Genomic DNA, 13,463 nt, shown 5'->3' with positions numbered 1-13,463 from the left:
TTTTGAAACACACATATAATTTTCCTTGGTTAAATGGTTTCTGGACTTAGGTGTCATTATTCTCACATCAACACAATATTACACAAAATCATAGATGCCAGCAACATAAGGATCTCAGGAGTGTATATGCCGGGTACAAAACTTTTCTATTTGGGCATTGCCAAAACCTTCCCTTCTCTCAGATTTACTGGGTTCATAATTCTAGGAGAGTCTTTCACCAAACCAGTACCATTGATAGAAAGCTGGTTTCAAATTATTGGGCGTATATTCTTTTGCTGCTTTTAAGAGTGTAGTGGACAAGTCCTTGGGGAATCATATCTACAATTGTTGCACATACACACATCTCATTGGCTACCATCAGCCAATTATGTCAAATAAGCTTTTTTAAAAAAATAACATTTAGCAACACTTCTGTTGATGTGCTTTATAAAAAATGGAACTTTCCTTCATAAAAGAAGTATCTTTCTAGTCATTACTGCAGTCATCTCACCTTCTTAAACAGATATGTTAACTTTATCTAGCCATTCCTCCATTTGTCATAGGTGTTAAATTAAGGAAAACTCCTCTTAAGTCCTCAACTAAATGTTTACCCTATCATAAAGAAGGAGACTTTGTGCACGTCCAAATAACAAGGGGCTAGAAAATCTTGGCACAATTTCTCTGGATTTTATTGCTCTTACTGAAGCACATCAATGCCCTTTAACTTAAGAGGCAGAATCTTTTGACTCGCGTGCATGACCCCACAACATACTCTGTGGGATCACGATGAGGTGCCTCTTCCTTCATGCAGGAAATAACATTTTTATTTTTCTCCTATCAAGTTAACATTTTCTCTGCAAACTGATCCATGGGGCAAGCATTACTTGATGTTTAGAAGTCTGCTAAGATGTAACACAGTGAATTTTTGCTTTTAATTGAAATACTGTTTAGAAAAGGAATTCGGGGGGGACTCTATTCTCTTTCACAAGCTACACAGAGACTTATCCATGTCCCCTGACAGAGCTGGAGCCTACCATCACAGGACTGGAGTTGGGATCTGTTTATTCCATGATATCTTGACAACTTCTGGATTACAAAACAAATAAAATCTACTGAAAAGAGAGCCTGCTGAAGCTTCTTTTGGGTAGTGGGTCTGGATTTCAGTTTGCTGATTTCCAAAGCACAAGGCTCTACTTACTGTTCAGCTATGACCTGTGGCTTCTTTCCCATCTTTCCAAATAGGCACTACAATATGCTCGTATCAAAGCTTCTCAAACATCCTCGAGGATTTGCTGTTATCAAATTTCCACCAAGTGGATTTCAAAGGTTACGAAGTGGTGAGGGCACCACAAGGCATGTTGTTTAAATAAAGGACAACAAACTACACACACATTTATTAAAAAAGGAAGAGGAGAAGAAAAGAAGGAGGGAAAGATGAAGACAAAAATATCAATGACAGTTGTTCTGGGAGTATTGGAGTCTAGTCAGTGTTTATTCTTTTTCATTTTTCTACTTCTATGTTCGCTGAATTTTCTTTAAAGAGCAATGGGCTTCTAGCATAATGCAACATTCAATAAAAAAAGGTTCTGAGACTTCCAAATTTTGAGACAGTATTTGTAATTGGGCTGCAAAGCATGCATGATGGTCACTAAATTTCCTCTCTTTAATGCAAGAGTACCCTCCAGGAACAGGGTTATTATTTATGCTTTCAAAATGGCACACAGAAATTACAAGGTGCTACTTAGGGTTATCACAATAGATTACTTCTGCAGCCAAAATCTGCAAGGGCAGCTATTAGCACGAATGGAACCCTAACAAGGTCCAGTATGACCATACAACTGTTTGTGAATCTCAAAGAAATTAACTGCAGGCACAAACCTGAACATAATCCACTAGCTGTTCAATTCACTGCTTTATATATTAGGAAGACATACAGATGGTTCAAGTAACTCACTAGACAATCACTACAGATTCTAAAATAACCGGCATTAGATTTATATGTGGACTGGTTGTGACGTTAGTTGGGTTTGTATTTTGAAAAAATTACCTTCTAGATAAATAAGACAAAAGGCTGTCCTGTACCCTTAACTAAGAACCACTTTACTGAGGCATGGAAACCTAGAACGTCCTTTCTTTCCTGATAAAAGTTAAAATACACCACCTATTTCCCCAATACCTCCTCGAGGTCAGGGGCCTTGACAAACAAGCTGTCAACATTTCTACTTAAAGAATGGAAGGATCCCAGATTCTAAGCCTAAGAGAATACAAGTTGCCTGAAGACTAAATCGCCCTCCAGAAGGGCTGTCTCCTGGTGAGATGCACTTACTGTGAAGACCTCCCCGCACAGGACCACACCCAGGCCAGCTGTGGAGGAAACACAAGACTGAGTCTCAGACCCAGCTCACTTCTGCTTTACAGAGAATAGGGTAGTACCTACATTTTAAAAAGCTTTACAACCCAAGCCACCCTTTCAAAATGAACGTGTCATGGCCAACACATATGGGCCTTCTAACACCCCTTCTGCCGTTCAAACCATCAGGTCCAGAGGTTCAGAATATAGGTTATTTTAAAGTAAATAGCGGGAGCTCCCCAATGCTATGTGCTTATGTGCCCAGCTCCCTGCAAATCATCTGACTCACTGACTATACCTGACACAGATGAGAAGACTGAAACTCAAAAGTAAACTGGCTGGGACAACTGGACAGTCACAGACTAAAGAACACAGCTGAGCCTCTGTCTCACCATACACAAAAATTAAGTCCAAATGGATCAAAAACCTAAATGTAAGAGCCAAACTACAACCTCTATACATAAGAATAAATCTTCGTGGTTTTGGATTTGACAATGGAGTCTTAGATGCGACATTAAAAACACAAACAACAAAGGAAGAACACAGATAAATTATATTTCATCAAACTGAAAACCTTTTGTGCTTCAAAGGAGACCAGCAAGAAGTAAAAAGAAACTCAAAGTATGAGAGATTTCACAAAACATATCTGCAAGGGATTTGTATCTAAAATATATAAGGAACCCCTAAATCTCACTAAGAAAAATAACCCAATTTAAAAATGAGCATAGGATCTGAATAGACATTTCTACAAAGAAGACATATGAAGGACAAAAAGCTCAGGAAAAGATGCTCAACATCATTAATTACTAAGGAAATGAAAAGTGAAAACACAGACAACACTTCTTACACTAGGATGGCTATTATAAAAAAGAAACAGAAAACAAGAGTTGGCAAAGACTTGGAGAAACAGGAACCTTCATACATTGCTGGTGGGAAGAGAAAATCACCTAGCTGTTTTGGAAAATAGTGTGGCAGTTTCTCAAAAGTTAAACACAGAGATGTTACATGATCAAGCAATTTCACTCCTAGGTATATACCCGAAAGAAACAATGATACATGTCCACAGAGAAACATGTACACAAATATTTGCAGGGGCACTATTTACACAAACAAAAGCTAGAAATAACCCAAATGTCCATCAACAGACAAACGGATACACAAAATGTGGCATACCCATACAATGGAATATTATTCGGCCCTTAAAGTACTGGTGAACCTTGACAACATTTTGCTAAGTGAAAGAGGCCAGTCATAAAAGACTTCATATTTTATGGTTCTATTTTAGGAATTGATCAAGAGGCAAATCCATAGAGATAGAAAATAGATTTGTGGTTGCTGAGGGAGATGGGATGGTTAGGGGTAATAGTTAAAGTAGGTACGGGCTTTCCTTCTGAGATCACGAATATGTTTGGAAATTACTTGTGGTGATGAATGCACAACTCTGAACATACTAAAACCACTGATGTTACACTTTAAATAGGTGAATCGCATGGTACGTGAATTATATTCTCATAAAGCTACTTAAAAAAAACCTGGCTACGATACTAAGCAGAGGAAACAGGTTCACATTTGGTTCCTTTCACCTCTGAACTCTGTCCTTTGCTCCCTTCCAAAACACAAATGACTGCTCTCTAGCCATCCATGCAAACCCACAGTTCAACTCCTCCAACAAAGAAAGGGTACATGTGTCAGGCCATGAGACATACACTATAATTGTCCTCAAACAGCCTACAGCTAAAGAAAAAGTTTCTTGTCAGAAGAACAAAGGTATTTACTACATAGAAAACATAACCTCGTCTAGTACAGCGCATAATATAATTCATGTGATAATCACAAGAGAGGGTCAGCCCACAACCAGAGAAGCTCAGAAGAGATTTATTCCAAACGGAGGAAACAACGCAAATCCTTCCAAATATTGACTAAAATTATTTGCAGCTAAACAAAATACAGAATAAAATCCTCATCATTTAGTAGTCCTGACATATGTAAAGCAAAGGGGGAAAAAGCTTTACAATGATATTAAGTTTCTCAGTCTTTATTAAAATAGGGATTTAATATTCTCTATTTGAGATATATTGCTAGGGTTTTGCAAAGCACATATTCCATAGTGGAAATTCATTTCTTTAACACTGAGGTCTGAAAAAGTGTAAAAGTTCATTTAGTCATTAATTTGCTATGGGGAAGGTATGCCATGGACTTCATTTTAAAGAGTTAATAACTGAAGCCCCAAAGGGCCTTAAGATAAGCTTGAACAGTGGTCTCTCCCCGGGAACTGTAGTGAGTTGGCCCGTCTCCCTCTCATGCTAGGGACTTACCACCACCTTGTGGCCACAGCTAAACGCCAGGAGGTCAGAGCCCATCTCCAAGCCTCCTTAGGAGCCAGGGAACCAGCCTGAATGAGAGGCTGGTTAAAATACTGGCCATCATCACCACGAAGGTGGGGACAGAATAAATCTCTCACGATACCAATTACTATGAGAATGTCACCTGATAACTTGGTTAACTCTTGATTAATAAGTTCTTGGTGTGTTAGGGATTTAACCAATCCCAAAGAACCTTCAAAGATTTAAATTGAACATGTAACTGAAGCTGTTGCTTTTCCTAGGAACTAAACAGGTTAACCTCAGAATAAAATGTATTTAAGCAGTGGGGAAACAGCCTTCTGAATTTAGATATCACATCTGAATTCTGAAGACAAATGGTTAAGGATAGGTTACTTTGGATTTGTATGAAATAGCCAATCCTTGAAAACTGAACATTGTTTTTTGCTTTTACCTGGAAGGGAAGGAGAAATTTCAGTCCTGGAAAACCCAGTAACATCCTCCCTTGACATAAGTGGGTACAAGAATAACACAAAGAAACAAAAGGCAGCATCGGTTTAAAATGAATCTCAGCTTTTCCCCGAACCTCACATTCCCATCACCATTTCATTCTCAGGTAAAATGGTGAAACTGGACAGTCTAAGGGGTGATTTAAGGAGCTGCTAGCATGGACTAAGATACACAGCCAATGTCTGAAAGTTGAGATCAATGAGATGACTTTAGCCAAATCATCACAACAGCAATCAGAATCTAAATTACAAAGAGCTGGAAAATCGTAACCAATATACTGAAAATTACATAGAAACCCACATAGCAGCACACTACGTTCAGTTTAGCCTCCTATAAATTATCTTAGGGAAAAATTTATTTCAGGCCATTAGAGAGGGGAAAGGCCTTAGGGAGCAGCGAGGCCAGGGACGGCAGGCACTTTAGTCCACTGGATGGACTGCTTGCTGAAGGCAAGGACTGTCCCTAGTCCTGTGCAGTGGAGTAGGAGGCCCAGTTTGGACTCCCAAGGCAAATACTTTGATCAAATACCAACATCTGCCAAGACCAAAGGACAAAGGAATTGTGTCTCATACTTTCCACTTTTATACCCTTTAAGTTTGCCATTTCTGATTGTAGTCTGTCCTACTATGCTTACAAATGGGAGAACCTGGCCCAGAGACATTAATGAAGTTAACTCAAGGTCAGACAACTAGTCAATGATTGATTCAGAGTGACCAACCAGGTCTCCAAATTCACATCTGCAGTAAAAAGTCTAATGGGGAGAAGAAAGAATTCACGTAAGATTGCTAATAACTCAAAGAATAAAAAATGCTAATTAAAAAGAAAAATTTGAGTTTCACAGCAGCCAACAATGTCTCAGGAACTTTCACAGCAACTTTCCTGTGGCTAAAAACATATTCTTCCCCTTTGCTTTGCAAAAGGAACCTAGCATTTCCTGTTATAAATCAATATATAACATATCTTCTGAAACTTTATTACTTGTGGTTGGGGGAAAAAAAAAAGAGAGAGAGAGAGAAAATGTGCATAAGAGTGAGCAGGTGTTATATAAATCTGTCAGTGCCTCCTTCAGAATTGAAGTCTCCAGTGCAGGAAGAAAGAGCTGAAAAACATTTGTCACTTATATCCCTAAAGGCATAATAAAGCTTGAAAGGACAAGTTTACAATATGAGAACAATAATTTTACAGGGAGAGCTATCAATGCTTACCTGCTCTAATGTCAGCTGCTTAGAAATGGTATCATTCTCCAGTTTTTTAATTTTCTTCATCAGTTTGTTCACCTGAAATTCCTGCTCCTGTTCTAGATGCTGTTCTAGCTCAGCTTTCTCATGCTGCAACTGGAAAATAAAAAGAACACGGATATGTGCACGGAGTTGCTCAAAAGTCATGGTAACGACGGCTCTCAAAGCTGGTAAAGAGTTATCAGCACAAAAGTTACATTACTCATTTTACTTACATATCCAAGAGCACATGGTACTTAGTAACCTGTTTCTAACAGGTTCCTCTAATTTACTGCCAAAAATTATTGGGTAAATACATATAGGTATCGAGTTATAATTAAATAGAGATTTCAATTTTAGAAGACTCATAAGTGACTGCCCATATAGGGAGGAAGTGAGAGGCTGGGGAATGAGGTAAGGAAGGGAATTTACTATTCAGTGCATACCCTTTTGTACCTTTTTAAAGTTTCATACCATGGGCATAAAATGATACATTTCAAAAGCAGAAATTTCACACAGTTTTTCTTAAATGAGTTGCAGTTTATTCTGATTCCCATAATGTGTGTATAGAGGAAGGAGATATTGCAATTATAAAATATACTTAGTAAATTATTCAGAATGCTGTTTCACAATGTATCAGTAAGTATGCTTTGGCAAAAAAGATCAGTACAATTAATTACCTTTGCATATGAAATTCTATATTACACCTCCTACATCTTCCCTGAACCAAGGGGAAAGCCTTTTGTTCATTCAATTTACGTGGACATAAATGGACATGTGCAGTTACAAGAGAAAACTGAGTAAACCAGGGGGCAAATTCAGAAGACTCCATGCACTAATGCCTAGTTGGCCTGTGGGAAGTAAAATTATTAAACAAAGAAAAAAAATAAGCCATGACTGTTGCCCCAGGGGATGCTGTCTTCCTCTGTAGAACCTCCAAGGGTACCGAGCACGGCTGAGAAAACACAGCTAGGCCTGATCGACACCACGATGATTTCTAAGCCTCTCCGCATCTGACAGGTTTTCACTGCTCCGGCAACATATATACTACTTGGTTAAAAAAAAAAAGTTTTAAATCTGACACAGTCTTCCAAAACTGGAAATGGTGACTAAAAAGATGCTGCTTTCCCTCTGTTTTTGATGTTCAAACTCCAAAAAAAGCTGGTCAACCTTGCGGAACCCAGGAACCCAGAAAAAAAATCAGATGTGAAGAGATGCTTACAACAACAAGCTACTTCTTTAAAACCCAGGTTCTACAAAACCAAGCAATAATTACAAGAACTAAGAGGACATGAAGAATTCCCAGCATTTCAGATACAAAAGACCCCAAAGGGACAGATATCACTTATGAAGAAAAACAGCCAAAAAAAAGAGAAAAATCTTCATCTAACACTTTTATTCAGTAATTATTTGTTTCGTGTCTTCTATCTGCAGGTGCTATGCTAGTGGTAGGTGAAATCTATGGTTAAGACATTGTTTTCTAAAACACAGTTTATGAACACTCATAGGATATCTGCTGGTTTTAGAGAAATGATAAACTTTAGAGTCTTGAAAACCTTAAACCATTTACGCAAAAGTTTTTTGTTTTTTGTGTTTCTTTTTTTTACAAACAGCTGTGTTTCTACCAATATGGCTCCAGGTGTTGCCATTTTTGTTCAAAAGACATCATTCTTTTCTTCAGCTTTATGTTTCTGCCCTAAGGCAAATCTGAACAACAAAGGATGCGATGTAACTTTGAAAAATCTCTTGCCCAACAAGGAGCGTTTGTCAGGGAATATTAGGTTAAGAAAAGGTAACATTCTCATTGGCTTGAAGAAGATATTCATACTTAGACAGATGGCCCAACACTGTCATTACCTTTAACAATGCAGATTAAATGAGTAATAAGAGTTCACAAGAACCCTCAGTTTGAAGAGTTTCTTTTCTCTAGAGAGCTTTATACCCTGAAGGAAATTTGACAGTGAAGCTGTCACGGCCAGAACTCCAGTAAGGTTCCTGGGTTACTCTAACCCATTTGGAAAACAGAAAGCTATGCTCGAATCCTAAAGCTCCATTTGCCAAAGAGTCACAGCTTTCATCATTCCCAAATCTGAAAGCTGAAACAAACAGCTCTGCTGTCTGCTTTGTTTTGCCTCCTCTCAGGTGAGATGGCAATTCAGAAGCAGGGCATGGTGTTTCCAAACAGAACACTAGCAACAGAAAATATGGTGGTTCCTTGGAGGCAAAGAGAAAAATATAGAAACTACTAGAAGAGAAAAACATGAGATGAGGGTTAAGAATAAGGGGGAGGAGGCAGAAGGGAAGAGGGGATGTAAAGGAGAGGAGAATTCTTTAGGAACTAATTAACAGTAGGGACACTTGGGCTAACAGTTTGCCTGAGGAAAATTCAGGACTCCTGGGCTTGCTGCTGCTGTAAACAGACACAACACAAAATCTGGCCCTGACAGGGCTCCAAACCTACAGCGTTAACTCACCTGTCTATTTTGAAGCTGTAGCTTTGATATCACACACATACAAACCACAAAGGTGCAGGCTGTCCCAAGACTAGCTATCAGAAATAAACTCCAGTTTCATTTCCATGTAGCATCTTCATTATGGACATAAAATTTAAGGCATGTTTTACATTTCTAATCACAAATTCTAATGTAATGCTAAATAAGCTATTTTAAATCTTCCAATAAACTCAGAGATCAAACAGCATAAAAATAGAAAATTCAAGCAGAGAAATATATCAAATACTACTAATGTGTTTGAAATAAAACTGCATTTGCCTTAAATATAGCTAAAGGAAAATGTCTGACTAGATTAAGTTTTGTTGTTTTTTTCAATCAAGTTATTCGACAAATGAAACACCAGCAGGTCACATTTTTTTCAATGGACTGAGGGTTATGGTAAACAGATTTGCTCCCTAGGATTCAACATTAAAAATATATTAATACAAATGAAAAACCCATAGGGTAGGATTCAACTTTAAGACTGTAAAATTTAAAAATTTAAAGTTTTTAAAGCTTATTTTCTTATTATATCCATTGATTATATATGGAGTCCTAAAGCAACCTGCCAGCACATTAAAAACAGAAGTGTAGCATTAATTTGATTTAAAACAGGGTAGCTTAAGCATCATTCAATTACCAATGATTATTGGCCTTCTGATGATTTAAAAAGGTTTTCTGGAACTTACTTCAGTGAACCAAGTATCTTACAACTCTTCACCAAGTGACTTTTTATTCTCAGCAAAATTCTCTCTAGCAGGTAGAGGCACTGAAAATCATTCATCTGAGAAAATCCCCTGGAGCAGCCACCGAAGGTGCACGTGTGGGTTGGCTGTTGAGCTACCCACCCACCACACAATGGGTCTGCTACATCCCAGGCTATGCTGACTGTAAATCTGCAATTTGGGGCTTGTTTTAATCCAGCCCTTGCCAAGTGAAGTAAGCCTTCTGGCTACCAGCCCTAGGAGCCAGCTTTCTCAAGGCAATTTGAGAATAAACCCCAGATGCCCCACCTCTGTTTTCATTACTCAGCACAGATAAGTTCTGCCCTTCCCAACATCCTTGGTTATCAAGGACTAGAGCTACTCTGGGTAGCTAAGTCAAGCTTTGGGTCAAGCAAAGGCCACCACAGGGCAATAACTGCGCTAAGTCATTGGCCTGTCAAAAATAATTATCAGTTTATTAGCACGGGCTTCCAAAAGAAATTTCAAATTTACTTCTTAGAACATCAGGAGTCTCTCAAGAACCAACTTCTCAACTACTGTACTGAGCTGCCTGAGCAGAAAGATCACCATTAAAGCCTTTTTCAGTTTGTCTTTTTTAACTTCTTAATCTCACATACATACTTTCCCAATTTAACCACTTTCATGTATACAATTCAGCAGTATGAACTGCATTCACAATATTGTGCTACTATAACCTATATCTATTATCCTGTTTTCATCCCCTCAAAGAGGAATGCTGCACCCACTAAGCCAGTAAGTAATTCCCTTTTCCCACTCCCCCAATGCCACCCCACCCAGGTCTCTATGAAATTTGCTTCTTCTAGGTGTTCCATATAAGTGAGATTATACAGTATTTATCTTTTTGTATCTGGCTTATTTCACTCAACACAATGTCTTCAAGGGTCATCCATGTTGTAGCATAACCAAAACTTCATCATCCCTTTTATGGCTGAAAAATATTCCACTGCGTGTACGTAATACATTTTGTGAATCCATTCCTCAGTTAATGGATACTTGGTTTGCTTCTACCTTTTGGTAATTGTGAAAGATCCTATTATATACATTATTAAATGCTTCTTGGGTACACACTTATTACTACATCCTCCCCTATTTCTGTCACTCACCATTATTCTCAGTCACCCAGGCTGAGAACCCTGGGGGTCATCCAACACCTCATATCTAATCATTAGCCAGATCCCATCATACCTGCCTACATAAAAGCACACCTCTTTTTGAGCTCAGGGATCTAATCTAGCTCAGGACTCTCATTCCTCTTAACTGGACTACAGCGAAACCCTACTACTGATGGACCCCCCAAATCCAATGTAGGTCATCCAGACAGTGCCTTCCTCAAAACCCTTAATGGCTCCCTACTAAGTTCAAACTCTTTGGCTTGACATTTAAGTCCTTCCACAATCTAGTCCCTACTCAAGGATTCAGGCAAGTAACAGGGAATAGATGGGTCTGCGCACAAGGAGTGGTGGCAATTGAAGATAAAGGCAGGGCTCATGTCTTTTTCTAAAGACACTTAAAATAACAAAACCCACCATGCTGACCAAACACTTCTGCAGACCACTCTATTCCAGAGGCTTTCAGACTGTAACCTCTACTAGCCACTCCAGACCACTGCTACTGCAACAGCTGCAGACTTTCCTCTACATTTCTGCTTATGCTGTGTCCTCTGCCTAGAGTTTCTGGATCCCTCACCCCAAATTACTGAAACTGGGAGTGGTTCCAACAATACCTTCTATAGTATTTTTCCAAGTGCCGTTGGCATAATGTAATCCTTTGCTACCTTAAGCTATGAGGAACACATGCACTTTTTTTTAACTTTTTAATTGCATAACATATATACAAATCAAAGAAATAAAAAAGCAATAGTTTTCAAAGCACTCTTCAACAAGTAGTTACAGAACAGATCCCAGAGTTTGCCATGGGCTACCACATGATACTCTCAGATTTTTCCTTCTAGCTGCTCCAGAGTATACAGAGGCTAGAAGGCATAAAATATTTATCATCACAATCGGCTTTTTTTTTCTTTTTTTTTTTTTGTGAAAAATAACATATATACAAAAAAGCAATAAATTTCAAAGCACAGCACCACTAATTAGTTGTAGAACAGATTTCAGAGTTTGACATGGGTTACAATTCCACAATTTTAGGTTTTTACTTCTAGCTGCTCTAAGACACTAGAGACTAAAAGAGATATCAATTCAGTGATTCAGCAATCATATTCATTTGTTAAATCCTATCTTCACTGTATAAATCCACCATCACCTTTGATCTTTCTATCCCTCTCTTTAGGGGTGTTGGGCTATGGCCATTCTAACTTTTTCATATTGGAAGGGTCTGTCACTAATATGGGGTAGAGAGATGAACTATCTGATGCTCTGGAGAGGCTAGGACCTCTAGGTTTCAGGACTTATCTGGATTAGGGACCCATCTGGAGGTTGGAGGTTTCTGGAAAGTTACTCTAGTGCCTAGAACCCTTGTGGAATCTTATATATTGCCCTAGGTGTTCTTCAGGATTGGCTGGAATGGTCCTGGTTGGAATTTGGCAGGTTATGATATGGAATTAAGACAACATTAAAAATTCTAACCAGGACCATTCCAGCAGAGAGAGTGAGGCCTCATCTGAGCAACAACAGAGGTCCCCCAGAAGTAACTCTTAGGCATGCCTATTGGTGGTCTAGGCTTCTCTGCCACCTACATAAACTTCACAAGAGTAAACCTCAGGATCGAGGGCAAGGCCTATTGATTGGGTATCCCTAAAGTTTGATACAGTATCAGGGTTTCCCTGATGGTAAGGTTTAATAATTTCATATTCTTTCTCCCATTCATCAAAGGACTTCACCAATACTTTTTGATTATCTGCTTAATATACTCTAGGATGTACCCAGGCACAACAATAATCTATACACGATTAAAGGACCTCTTTCTTATTCTGGGCTCCCTATGTTTCAATTGGAACACATGCATTTTAATGTCTTTTCATGGCACTATTGATATCCTTTTTATTAGTTACTTCTAAAACCAGCTAACACTTTGGGATGCTCATAATATACTAAGAGCTTTATGTACATCAACACACTTAATTAACAAAACGTTGTGATATTTCTATTACCATCTGCATTTGACAAGAGAAAATTACAGCTTAGAAGTTAGGCCAGACACCCCAAATCACAAAGCTGTTAAGCAGCAGACCCAGGATTCAAACTCAGCTTCAAAGCCTTTTCCCTTAACTCTGACATAGCGCTGCCCCCTTTGAGCATATGGGTGCATTCTCAATCACCTTTACTGGACTGCAAGCTCCATGAAGGGAAATGAACAGTATTTCTTCATCTCTATCTTCCAAAGCATCTACAAAATACCTAACGTATACAAATACTGATTGGATAAATTACATCTTAACTTTGTGTAGACTATTCCTCTCTAGATTAAACATCAGGATGAGCCAAGCAACTAGGTAAGTATAAAGGATGCCATTAAGAAACTGAAAGAATCAATAACAAATGAACAAATATTTAAAAAAAAAATGTATGATAAATTATACAAGATGAAGCTGTTATACAATAGGGAATGCCAGAAAGACCTTTAAAAACATACATACACATATATATAGTACTGTCAGATGATCAACACCCAAATCAGGAAACAAAATTGTTTACTCTCCCAAAGCCCCCGTGTCCTTTCCTAATTTAGCACACTCCATCCTGAACAGCACTTGCTACCCTGATTCTGAGAGTATCTACTTTCTTGCATCTTTTTTTTCTAAAAGTTTTACTAACAATATATTTGTAAATAGCAATGTTGCTTAGTTTGTATTCCTTTTTCCCTCTAACTTCTACACAAACTTGTGAGATTCACCC

At 38.4% G+C, this 13,463-nt stretch overlaps 1 protein-coding gene across 1 annotated transcript in view; it reads right to left on the bottom strand.

The window, feature by feature from the left end:
- Positions 1 to 13,463, bottom strand: part of CCDC6 (coiled-coil domain containing 6) — a 143,399-nt gene that overhangs the window by 33,729 nt on the left and 96,207 nt on the right. The window contains exon 3 of the mRNA XM_077125252.1: positions 6,366 to 6,494. Coding sequence (XP_076981367.1) covers positions 6,366 to 6,494 — 129 coding nt within the window. The remainder of the gene's footprint in view (positions 1 to 6,365; positions 6,495 to 13,463) is intronic.

This window comes from Tamandua tetradactyla, chromosome 13, assembly GCF_023851605.1.
Source record: "Tamandua tetradactyla isolate mTamTet1 chromosome 13, mTamTet1.pri, whole genome shotgun sequence".
Classification (NCBI taxonomy): Eukaryota; Metazoa; Chordata; class Mammalia; order Pilosa; family Myrmecophagidae; genus Tamandua; species Tamandua tetradactyla.
The sequence above is the reverse complement of the archived record's forward strand: the minus strand, read 5'-3'. Positions and strand labels throughout refer to the sequence as shown.